General features: G+C 37.4%; 1 protein-coding gene across 1 annotated transcript; it reads left to right on the top strand.

Annotated features, from left to right (window-relative positions):
• Positions 1-2,871: 2,871 nt before the first annotated feature.
• On the top strand, positions 2,872-13,532 carry LOC100373020 (solute carrier organic anion transporter family member 5A1-like). The gene is made up of 9 exons (XM_085508054.1): positions 2,872-2,938; positions 3,458-4,202; positions 4,962-5,270; positions 6,449-6,613; positions 7,025-7,223; positions 8,707-8,872; positions 8,968-9,275; positions 10,898-10,962; positions 11,521-13,532. The coding sequence occupies exons 2-9, from the start codon at positions 3,488-3,490 to the stop codon at positions 11,787-11,789; spliced, it is 2,196 nt and encodes a 731-aa protein (XP_085364180.1). The 5' UTR covers positions 2,872-2,938; positions 3,458-3,487; the 3' UTR covers positions 11,790-13,532.
• The last annotated feature ends 489 nt before the right edge of the window (positions 13,533-14,021 follow it).

The following is a 14,021-nucleotide window of genomic DNA, read 5'->3' as shown; positions in this document are numbered from 1 at the left end:
TCACGTATACGTTTAACCTTTATATAACCACAAGACTTGCTCGCCCAAATTATTCTACATCCTTTTTTCTTATATTCTTCAATATGTCAGGAAATTTCTGTTATTTTAAAGACCCGAAATTTGCGTTATTTTTAGTTTTTATTCAAAAAATTTGGCTATTTTTGTCCCAATTTTCTGAAGGATAGTGCAGATTATAAACGGGAATATTTTATGAATTTGTGATGAAAACAGGGAACTGGTGGTGAAAAGGTTGAAAAGTATGCGTAGTTAGCGTTGTTGTTATTACAGAGCAATGAATTACAGGACAATACCCCCGAAGGCACCAACCTGATCAATGTTTTACAGCTGTGAATGTTAACCTGACCTTAATCTGTATACGAATGTAATTCGCATGGCGATACTCACGTTGCCTCAACATTTCCTCTCGTTCACATTTGTGGATATCATGCGCGATTGATTTATTAAATTCTTGTGTATTGTAACCCCTGGAGTTTAGTCAATTTCAACTGTGATAACAGTTTTAGATATATGAAATATATCACAAATTTGATAACTTTTATTACCAGAAATAAATACAAAATACTATTTATGTGAACAGAAATTAAAATATTGAAAAAGGAAATTACTAATAATGGTAAAACAAAATAATATTTAAAAAGATAAAAAGTATGCAACTGATATGATATGCGATTTATTTTTTAATACGATTTTTAAAACTCTATGCAAATGAGGGGAGTTTGGAAAATCATGTTGTGCGTCCTGTTTACGCATTCGAAACTTTCCAAGCGATCTGTGCGTTATCTAATGAGTTACATGACACGTTCGACTCACGCGCATAGAACCTGCAACATCGGGAAATCTGCGTAGCATGTCACCGTACACCGCGCCTCGCATTCTAAGCAGACGCACGCCTTGTCATGCTAATCTAACCGCCCGCAGCTTCAGCCTGAAGAAGTAATAATTGTTACAAACATACCCGGCGCCACCCAGTGTGGAGCTTTAAACTACACGGCGTCCCGGCCAGTTCGCATTTTAACACTGAAACGAGCTGCACCCCGTAGCGGCATACTGCTTAAATATAGGATTGTTTCAACACCTTTCTCTTTCAACAAATACTTTGTACAAAACACACAAATTGCGTAAAAATTTCAAATACAGCGGCGCTGTTCTACGACAAATTTGAGATTATAAAATTGCTCTAGTAAATGACCTGTGTTTGTCCTATGTTTACGTTAGATTTCTTGTATAACGCAGGATGATGTATGAAGCAGTAAACGAATTGTTGGTGGGCGTGGCGTATTTACTGAAATCAGTTAAACTATCAGCACACATTTGTGTCAGATAACTACCACTAAACTACACCGAAATATCATTATATTCAAATGTAATACCCAAAAGCATTCACAGTTGAGTCGAGGCATATATACAACGCATATACGTCAAAAAACACGTCAACAAGCAAGCTGCTTTCTGATTGATCCGACTGTTACGTGTTAGCGTTGGCTGGCAAATCAGATATAATCTTGTTAGTAGCTTCGCATTCAACTTTCGTTTCGGGGGCAACGCATCGCACGCACTTGCGCAGTAACACAAAATAACACTGAATAACTGACCCGTTTGCTTAGCACGCTTCATGTAATTGGAGTCCTCGAGGCAAAGACATACCAGAAATTTTTATAATTCAAACGCGATGGACACCAATAGTACGGCACAGATTAGCATGTGCTGTTATTGTTCTCTGTTTGTTCCAGATTGTCCCGTTCACCTCGACATTCAGTCACGGTCAAGTGGATATCGAGGTATCTTTCAAAACATGGATCTGCTTGTGGTACTTTACGTTCTTGTACACAACGAATTCATTGTTTATATGATATTATTCTACCACTAAGTATGAACATTTCAGATTCAACGCACCTGCAAATGCAATACCAGATCTAGATTTGCTGAAAGTCAAATTGAGGCCACGACCCTGGTGATCCAATCACGCAAGCAAGCTGCGTATGATTGAGGTGGCGTGATAGGGAAAACGTTAGAATACCATGTTGTCTGTCATATTGATTTTGTTTCGTTGTATGATTTACATTTTAAATATTTACTGCGATACACCATACCGTCAATCATTTGTTGTGCATTCCATAGACTATTTCTAAGCATTCGTTGACATTTAATGTGCCGGTTGGAGATCGAAGATTTGTTCTAAACTGATTACAGAATCTTTATTGTTGAATCTAAACATAGAACATCACTAGACTAGGACACCTCCACTTCGTATCTTATATGTCGCCTTGCCGATTGCAAGGACACCCTTCAGTTTAATAGATATTAGCACGCTGATAATCTGAATATGCTAATTTTCCGAACCACGAATGCCAGTTTTATGTCCCCGCAAGCATTGTCTCAACTGTAAGGCTATCGAACCCGTTGCGTACACATTTCCATTGTTAAGTAGCTTATAAATCTCCCGTTGATGAAACGATCGGCGAGCGTAAACGCTCTTGGCAATGACGTGACATTCCGTCTTGATGCATATCACTCCGTTCCTTTGTCAACAAACACAAAGTAAATTCGAATAAAGAGTTGGAGCTATGGTATGCAATTTTATAAATATTGTCTTCATCGGATGCAGTTGTTATGGGAACGAGTGATTTGTCTGTTCATACATCTCCAGTACAATCCATACTGAAGCATAACCATAAACACAGAGCTAAAACTAAATGAATATTTTACTATAAAATACAACCATGTTTGATATGATTTACTACGCACTAGTTAGTTATAAAAGTTTCGAGTACTTTACAATACATTCTTGACTTGTTTAACCTTGTAAGCAAAGAACCATGAATATAACGACCACGTGACAAAATGTAAATACACAGCCATTCTTTCATCGTCACCAAGGACGTCGACGCATCAGAACAGTACCTTAAAAAGCACACAGGTGAGATACTGCGCACTCGATTCTAAAAAAAACATAAATCTAGATAGCATCGCCATCTTTCTTAACTGGTCTAAACAATAATATATTTGTGGATAGTTAGGACCAAGTGTATGTATAACCTTGAATGGACGAGTCATGGTGGCACAGATTTGGTAAACAACGAGTCAACGTTATTCTCAATACAAATGTATGCAGGTGATTTAACGTGACGTGAAATTCATTACATTGCCTTAGATTTCTCAATAATCTAAACTATAGAATATGTTATAAACCGTGTTTGGCTACAGTGGAGTCTTTAGTTGCAATGGGACACTGGTTCTATGGCGTCATTTGACAATTACTACTTAGCATAAGAAAATGGCGAGCATTGTGATATTTAGGTGGATTTACAATTGTTTGTCTGCAATGCAAAACACATATATGTCTACAGTGTTACGTGGGATTTAAGAAAAACAATCGTCCATTGATGAACAATGCTTTGTGTGTAAGTGTTTAAAAGCGTGCATGTTGGTATTTCAGGTGATTCCTGTCGTCCCCCGAGATATAAATATGGATAACAATGGGAAAAAGAACAATAACCATGATGTACGGACAGAAACGGAGGGATCTCTGCTTAATCACCCGACCGTGAATGTCACCTTTAAAACGTCTAAGACCGACGAGAATGATTATAGATGCGGAATAAGTACATGGCGCCCTCAGTGTATACAAGTGTTTGCAAAGTTTCATATTGCGCTCGCCGGTCTTGTGGTAGCAACACTGTGCGTGACTTTAAATTTTGCAAGTATGACAACCTCTGTTAGTAATTGGGAGAAACGCTATAGTTTACCGTCTAAGGTAGTTGGTCTTGCATTCACTCTCACCGATGTTGCCCAACTTGTGGCATTGCTTCTAGTTGGTTACATTGGTGGTAGACGAAACAGCCACACGCCACGTTGGATAGGAGGCGGCATGGTACTTGCTGGGATAGGATTATACATAGTCAGCTGCCTACAGTTTATGTCTGAACCATATCAATACGGCACCATTCACAGTGACAACTCGACTTCGATTCTCTGCAGTGCCGGAAATGACGTAGAATATTCCGTTAACGACACCGGTGATGGATGCAACGAGGGGGCCATTAGCGGGGAGCAGTTTAAAGTGTTGCTACTGATATTCGCAGGTCTAACGATGTTCGGCATCGGTATATCTCCAATCTTCATTCTCGGAGTCACGTATATTGACGATAACGTTGTCAAAAATAGAGCTCCGTTCTATTTAGGTATATACATGCTATTTTTATAGAAAGTACTGAGTAGTATTAGACATTTTGTCAGTTGTTGGACCTTTTTATCACTGATTGCTAATCGCGAAGACACAGCTCATTTTAAAATTAAACCTTGTCGCTGAAATTGAAATATTCCGACAGAGATGTAGTTTTTGAATTTTACTCATATCTCCCCATAACTAGTTTCGCTGTTATCACATTATTTTCAATAAAACATTATATTCAAGATATTGGGACGTGTAATCAATCCATTAAAATCATACAACCGAACACATGACAGTATTTGGCAATAACGTTCTATCATAGGATATCAATGTTAAGTAAAGCCCTATCATTGTGATTTTCGGAAATCGAACTCAAAATTACAATTTCTGTACAATATATTTTTTCCAAAATATATTTGTGTACCAGGGAGTAGTGTTCACTGTCAGTGACATATATCTTAATATACATACTCATGTATCCTAATTTGGGCATTACTTAATCTTCTAATGGTCACGATAACACGACAGGTGTAGTTTCATCATGAATACGCCTTTCACACCCTAGTGACGAAACGTCGTTTTCTGATGTTATAAGTGTAAGCAAGCATTTAACAATATTGATATTATTTCGATATAAAAACACTATTTTTGAACGACTGCACTCAATCGTACACGATTTTGATTTCACGGATGCAATCCACCACCATTGAGCACAATACAAAGATGGGCATATAAATAGCTGTAATTTTTACTATATTGTTCGATCTAGGTATGATGTTTGCTATGTATGCGATTGGTCCGCTCATCGGCTTTCCGTTATCAGCCGCATACAGTAACCTTTATGTAGATTTCTACCGTGTTGATACATCAATGGTTGGTATTACTCCGTATGATCCACGCTGGGTCGGTGCATGGTGGCTACCTTTTATTATCAACGGTACATTGTGTATTATGATTGGGATACCATTTATGCTACTCCCAAAAAGGTTCCATGCTAAGATTGGAGGCGAAGATACATATAAGCAAGGAGTAGACGAATCTAAGAATGCTGCACCTGTTCGGAAGCAAAAAATGAAAGGTATGTTATTGTTTTAAGTTGGTTTCCATTATTACGATGTACAGATATTCAAGCAATAACCACCCGTCAAAGGTGGTCATACCACAATATATTGCGAGTGTATATAGGAATGAATTGTTCAATATCGCTTAATATACCCAACTTCAAGTCAGCATTTCCCTCCGTTGTTTGTAGCGACGGAAACATTAAAATGATCAAAATCAGGGTAACAAAATCAAACTGCAACGGAGCGTTTTTGATGCGTCAGGAGCAAAATATAATTGTACCTGGAACTCGCATTTTTCTATTGAAGATATACTGAGCAGCAACGTAAATAAACAAGCCATGGTTAAAATTAAGTTAGATTGTGAAGAGTATATCTTTGTGGAAACTTTGATGTGAACATAATACACCTACTTTTGAAATATATCAGTTGCCGGACAGTCAAGCTAGGCCGAGGGAACAGATTTATAATGTTATAGTACTGGTTACTCTTTTTTTTCAGCAAAGAGACTTTTCCCTTTAACAAACTGTCTAAGTATATATCACGTTTTCCCAGCATAAAACAGTTAATTCAAATTTTCGAAAGATACATATTTCGTATCAATATTTAATATTCATATTCTGGGGCATAACATTGTTACTATAACCCATGGATAATGTGCAAATATACTAACCGCAAAATGCGCGAATCTGATTGGTTGTTAGGGTTACGAGGTATAATAATATCAAATCATAGAAAAAAGGGAAATTAATGTATGAGGATAATATGATTCCTTACTATGTTCTTAATTCGCAATTAAACAATGACATGATAATTTCCACTTCCGTGGACACAGTTGCTAGTTAATTCATTCGTTTGTGGCAATATCAGACATATGCAATACAATTCAGAAGGAAAATACGCATTTTAACTATCTTTGTAGGACGCAAGAGAAACAAAAACAAAACAATTCCGTAATAAAATCATTTATTTAGAAATGTGTTGTTGTCTTACCCTTTTCGTTTTTAATGGTAGCCTCAACACATATCACCGTGCACACACCACAGATAGATACTACTATCGCCTCAGCTAATTTTTACAGCAATCTTTCTAGAGTGTATTTTGGCACATTCATAGAATTGTTTACTATCAATTTAACGAAATTGTGTTTGTAGTATTACTAAAAGTGCGAATCCGAACTTCTGTTATATTTCAGATCTACCGCAGGCACTGAAGCGTCTCATCTGCAACAAAACTTACCTGGCACTTATGTTCGTACGTACATCCGATATGGCCCTAATGGCAGCATTCGCACCTTTTTGTGTTAAATACATCAGTGACCAATTCAGAGTTACCATGTCAATAGCAGGAATCATTGTCCGTAAGTATGACAACATTTAGAACTAATGATATTGTAGATATAGAAGGTATAGTAATATAGGTATAGTAAGGTAGTAGATTCTAGTACAAACCTCGGCAAACAACAATAAACTAATCGAGAATTCTGTGTTGAATGACGTCATGTTTTGTACAAACATACGTGGTATAAGTGGTGACCACGTGACATAATCGTAAACATACACTGCGCATAAATGACGTAAGTACTAGTATCACATATTGCATTGCGCAGACGGAAATGACATAATATACTAGTATCCCACAATCGTTTGCGATGAGCGGTGATAATGTAACCGCCGTAACTGCATCAAAGATACTAGTATATAATTTTCTCACATTCCAACAGAAAAGCGTGATTGACAAACCAACGTTCGTTACTTTTATGTTTTCTCAGCTTTTGCATTTGTTATACCGAGTGGACTGGCGATTTTTGTTGGAGGCACACTCATGCGAAAATACAAACCAAAGTTAAAGACAACAGCTAGAAATATCGTAATTGCAGCGGCACTCACAGCACCTCTCTCTGTCATGCTAATTTTCATTGGTTGTAGTAATTACAGATTTACTGGCATTAATACAGAATACGCAGTCGGGTTTGTACAATTATATTATTACACAGCGTTTACAATAGGCATAAACATTACCATACAAAAATACCATCATATGATAAAACTATGTTTATTGTTTATATGCGAAATAAGGATCCTGAACCAAATTGTTGAGTGTTAATATGTTAACCTGATTATTGGGGTTAAGTACATTTTAATCCGATTTGAATGTATTCAGGTAGCAACAGGGGTAACACGATTTACAAATTTATATGTAATTCAGACATTTTCTAGAAGTTACTAAGCATGCTACTACTGTACAAAATATACATCATCTGATAGATTTGATATATGTATACGGCAGTGCGCATATGCAAATTGCAAATATGTTAATTAACCATGACCACCATGAGGGAAATTAACTACATGTTCCGTAAATTAAAAGTTTTGTTCTCTAAAGATTTTTTACTGTGAATTTAATGATTTGTTCTAAAAGTAGTCGGTATTCCTAGACCCGTACAAGATATAAAGTGACTAAATAATCCAATACGGCGGGAAATATCACTTGACCGCTATATTTCTCAAGATTTGGGAAGTCTATCGGTCGATGATGCCACACTAAAAAAATAGGAATTCTGAAACCCCTAAAGCATGGTGATAATGTTCACTTTCGGTTGTTCAATATAAGATCTCAGACAAAGTAATTGAACAATCAAAATACCAGAAAAAGATTAGACATGTACTAATCCTCATACCAAGTTTCAAAAATGCAGCTGCAATTCTGAAAAAAATATATACCCATAATGCACCATAACTGGGTCCTCTTCCCAACACTGGTTGAAAAAAATGAGCAGAAATTTTGCAATACGAAATGTCAAAACAAAATGGCTGCCATACTATGACTAATCGCCATTTTGAAGTAAGTGTTTAGCCATACTCTCTAGCGCATTGACAAAAAGGTGAGGTAAAAAAAAAGAAAAATAACAAAAGGGGCTTAGTACTTCGAGTCGGGGCCTTTAAAACCGAGAAGCGATCGTCTTGACATATTTACTAGCCTACGTTCATTTATTGGGCCGTCTCATCACAATTGTATCTTGGTAGAACTCTCACTCTAAACCTATATTTATCGTTGACAAAACCTAACACAACTTCGCGGGCTTTGGTGCGTTTCATGGTAAACCTGGTTAAGTAATTATTTTCTGAACACGATCACGCACGCTTTCCCGGCCATGGGTGGTCGTTTGTTTTCAGCGAAACCGTGTGTATGGGTCGATGTCATATAGCCTAAAGTACCACGAATGTTCGGTGCAATTCACAGGATATTCGCGTTACTAAAAACGATGTTTTCAATAATTGGAATAGTTAAAAAGCACAATAGCAGAATTTCCTGTCAAGTAATCCATTAGACATACATTGGTACGTCATATGCACAAGCGTATTCAACTATATTTAAACTTTCAGATGATACATAGGTTCTTATATTAGCATGCTGAATCAAATCACGTTTTGAGCCTGTTCATTTTTCCAGATTTTATGGCAATGATAGCAATGTGAACAATGTAACTTCCTGTAACGCTGAATGTATATGTCAAGATGATGTTTTTGATCCGGTATGTGGATCAGATGGAATAACGTATCCTTCACCATGCCATGCAGGATGTCAATCATTCAATTCCCCGATGTCACATGTAAAGGTAATGTTTAATTCAATTTATATCGACTTTGACAGGGAATACATTATATTATTATAATAAACAAGACTTTATAAAATCTGTTTTTTTTTAAATAGAACTTCACGGAATGCATCTGTACCAGCACAACTATCAGTGCCATGTCTAGTAAAATCAGTTTTGTTTTCCCAAGTAATCATTCCTTGATGGCCAGTAATAGTTCTGATACAGTGACGCACAACTATGTAATGGACAACAACCCTGCATACTTTCCCAGCGAAGACGACTTGTCAATACTTGGCTATGCTAAGACTGGTATATGCAGGGAAGCATGTACTCACTCTGTTATAGTGTTTGTTATCGTTTTCTTCATTTTTACCTTCATCGGGTTCCTTCCTGCGACATTTAGTCTGGAGCTCGTTTTAAGGTAAGTGTTTCAAACTTTTTATAATGAGCAACACATCACACAAGTCAGACCGTAAAACGCCACACACCATGTCACCCCGGACATGTCAACCCGCACCATGTCACCACACCGCAATGCACCACGTTATGCCTCGCATCGTATCAAACCAGCCAGACTGTACAACGCCACACACCATGTCACCCCGGACATGTCAACCCGTACCATGCGACCACACCGCAATGCACCACGTTATGCCTCGCATCGTATCACATCAGCCAGACCATACAACGCCACACACCATGTCACCCGCACCATGCCACCACACCGCAATGCACCACGTTATGCCTCGCATCGTATCACACCAGCCAGACCGTACAACGCCACACACAATGTCACCCCGGACATGTCAATCCGCACCATGCCACCACACCGCAATGCACCACGTTATGCCTCGCATCGTATCACACCAACCAGACCGTACAACGCCACACACCATGTCACCCCGGACATGTCAACCCGCACCATGCCACCACTCCGCAATGCACCACGTTATGCCTCACATCGTATCACACCAGCCAGACTGTACAACGCCACACACCATGTCACCCCGGACATGTCAACCCGCACCATGCCACCACACCGCAATGCACCACGTTATGCCTCGCATCGTATCACACCAGCCAGACCATACAACGCCACACACCATGCCAACCCGCACCATGCAACCACACCGCAATGCACCACGTTATGCCTCATATCGTATCACACCAGCCAGACCATACAACGCCACACACCATGTCACCCCGCACCATGCAACCACACCGCAATGCACCACGTTATGCCTCACATCGTATCACACCAGCCAGACCGTACAACGCCACACACCATGTCACCCCGGACATGTCAACCCGCACCATGCAACCACACTGCAATGCACCACGTTATGCCTCGCATCGTATCACACCAGCCAGGCCGTACAACGCCACACACCATGTCACCCCGCACCATGCAACCACACCACAATGCACCACGTTATGCCTCGCATCGTATCACACCAGCCAGACCGTACAACGCCACACACCATGTCACCCCGGACATGTCAACCCGCACCATGCAACCACACCACAATGCACCACGTTATGCCTCGCATCGTATCACACCAGCCAGACCGTACAACGCCACACACCATGTCATCCCGGACATGTCAACCCGCACCGTGCAACCACACCGCAATGTACCACGTTATGCCTCGCGTCGTATCACACCAGCCAGACCGTACAATGCCACACATCATGTCACCCCGGACATGTCAACCCGCACCATGCAACCACACCGCAATGCACCACGTTATGTCTCGCATCGTATCACACCAGCCAGACCATACTACGTACACACGCCGCACCATAACGTATATTACACTAACCACGCCTCATCACAGTGTGACACATGACATCACGCTGCGCTTCACCACACCACATCTCACCACACCACATCTCACCACACCACATCTCACCACACCACGGCCAAACCAACCATAACTCAACACGTCACACTATCAACACGACACCAATCCACACCACGCCACGCACACAAGCTACAATATTCTTTACATGTCTTGAAAACCATGTCTATCTTTGTTGTAGGTGCGTAGATCCAATTGATAAACCGTTTGCACTTGGAGTTCAAAACATGGTCACTCAGCTATTAGGTAAACAACTTATTAAGTCATACTTAAGATAAAACGACTTTGAAAGTAAAAACAGTTATACATTATATCTCATTTGCCCCCATTCAGTCAACAATATATATTTTCGAATTAAATCACAATTTTGTCGATTGGCGATGATGAATGTTACTTTCCTTACATAACGTATATTTCGACTTAACAGTAAAAGAAAAAGCGCATTTTAGGGGCAATCCTAGCAGGGCGGATCGCCAATATATTGTACAAGCTCTTGTTCACGGTGCCCGAAACACGTCACACAGTTCTTATGTGTCTTTACTTTGACAGATTATTATTAGAAACGCGAAGATAACAATTACAAAAAACTATAACTGCTTACTACGTGTTTGCTATTGTCTTTAATACAAACTTTCGACACATGAATATGCATAAAATGGTGACGTATATTGTAAATATCATGATGTTTATCGTAACATATCAGCAGTCATATTTTACACGAATGGTCACAACTGTGAAATATATGTACCATTGTCATGTGTCAAGTATTCAAATGATCTTATGTTATTTTTCTTATTATTTCAGCGTGGATTCCTACGCCCGTATTCGTTGGAGCGATCATTGATTCTTCGTGCATATTATGGGAAACAAAAGCATGTGGCGATGATGGCGCTTGTTGGATATACGACTTACCGCAATATCGCATGAAATACATGTTAGTGATATTAGCTATAAAGATCATTGGTCTGTTCTTCAAAGTGCTGACGTGGTGGACTCTTAAGGATCACGTGGATGGAGATATTAAATATGATAACGTTCCAACAAACAAACCTAAAAATGAAACAGTCTTTTAAATTACAAAATGGATTAAATATTCTTATTATATTATTCATGCTGTTCAATAAAAAAATACATGATTTCACGAAATATATTCAAAAGTTTAGCGTAAATCATATATTAGTCTATCTAGCACAATATAAGGTAATGGGAGTAAAAAAAATATACTAGTAATTTACATATAATAGTATAATTTAAATGTGATAACAAATATAGGACAGTATAATGTACAGGTGATAATAAATGTAAGACAGTATAATGTACAGGTGATAATAAATGTAAAGAGTATAATGTACAGGTGATAATAAATGTAAGACAGTATAATGTACAGGTGATAATAAATGTAATACAGTATAATGTACAGGTGATACTTAATGTAAGACAGTATAATGTATAGGTGGTAATAAATGTAAGACAGTATAATGTACAGGTGATAATAAATGTAAGACAGTATAATGTACATGTGATACTTAATGTAAGACAGTATAATGTATAGGTGATAATAAATGTAAAACAGTATAATGTACAGGTGATAATAAATGTAAGACAGTATAATGTACATGTAATAATGGGAGTAACACAGTATAATGTACTAGTGATAATAAATATAAGTCAGTATAATGTACAGGTGATACTTAATGTAAGACAGTATAATGTACAGGTGATAATAAATATAAGTCAGTATAATGTACAGGTGATACTTAATGTAAGACAGTATAATGTACAGGTGATAATAAATGTAAGACAGTATAATGTACAGGTGATACTTAATGTAAGACAGTATAATGTACATGTGATAATAAATGTAAGACAGTATAATGTACTGGTGATAATACATGTAAGACAGTATAATGTACAGGTGATACTTAATGTAAGACAGTATAATGTACAGGTGACACTTAATGTAAGACAGTATAATGTACAGGTGATAATAAATGTAAGACAGTATAATGTACTGGTGATAATACATGTAAGACAGTATAATGTACAGGTGATACTTAATGTAAGTCAGTATAATGTACAGGTGATACTTAATGTAAAACAGTATAATGTACAGGTGATAATAAATGTAAGACAGTATAATGTACATGTAATAATGGGAGTAACACAGTATAATGTACTAGTGATAATAAATATAAGTCAGTATAATGTACAGGTGATACTTAATGTAAGACAGTATAATGTACAGGTGATAATAAATATAAGTCAGTATAATGTACAGGTGATACTTAATGTAAGACAGTATAATGTACAGGTGATAATAAATGTAAGTCAGTATATTGTACAGGTGATACTAAATGTAAGACAGTATAATGTACATGTGATAATAAATATAAGTCAGTATAATGTACAGGTGATAATAAATATAAGTCAGTATAATGTACAGGTGATACTAAATGTAAGACAGTATAATGTACATGTGATAATAAATGTAAGTCAGTATATTGTACAGGTGATACTTAATGTAAGACAGTATAATGTACAGGTGATAATAAATATAACTCAGTATAATGTACAGTGATAATGAATATAAGTCAGTATATTGTATATGTGATAATTGGAGTAAACAACACTATTTTATATTGTAATATATTGTATAACATATATTAAAGACATTTTGCACAGCAAAAATATCGAATATTTATTGTCATTTTAACTATTACGCGGTGATCGCCATACTATGTTTGTTTTAACACTATCTGTTAATACATTTAATATTTTTACCGTATTCCTTATAAATAAAAGATAATATTTCACTATATCTGCAACATCAACAACGCCACCAGCAACGATGTGTACACTTCAGTACATTTATAAATGAATAAGTGAAAGCTGTCTGGTCATCGTGGCAAACATAGTACTATATCATTTATTCGAAATGGATGGGCATACCCTGCTCTATATGTGGCACCCAACTTATAGCACTCAGAGTCATAATCAAATGATAAAGTAGTCCAGTCAATTTAGCAAAAATAATAGGGAAACCTGTCACTAATTGCAACAGAACTGTGTTCTTGCCTATGCGTTTGACAATGGTCTTTAGACCCACATATAAAAAGTCTAAATAAATATAAAGAGAGCAAGTAGGTCGAATTTGCATAACTGAAAATCAGGTATTTTGCACATTTCAGAATTATCATAATATCTCTATTTTGATACAACTTTCCCCGTAGATGTCATTTTAAGCATATCTGAGTTGTCAGACTATATTTTGAGCATGGGAAATGCTACATGTACATCTGAACAAC

This window comes from Saccoglossus kowalevskii, chromosome 14 (genome assembly GCF_978046115.1).
Source record: "Saccoglossus kowalevskii chromosome 14, keSacKowa6.1, whole genome shotgun sequence".
In the NCBI taxonomy this organism is placed as follows: domain Eukaryota; kingdom Metazoa; phylum Hemichordata; class Enteropneusta; family Harrimaniidae; genus Saccoglossus; species Saccoglossus kowalevskii.
The sequence above is the reverse complement of the archived record's forward strand: the minus strand, read 5'-3'. Positions and strand labels throughout refer to the sequence as shown.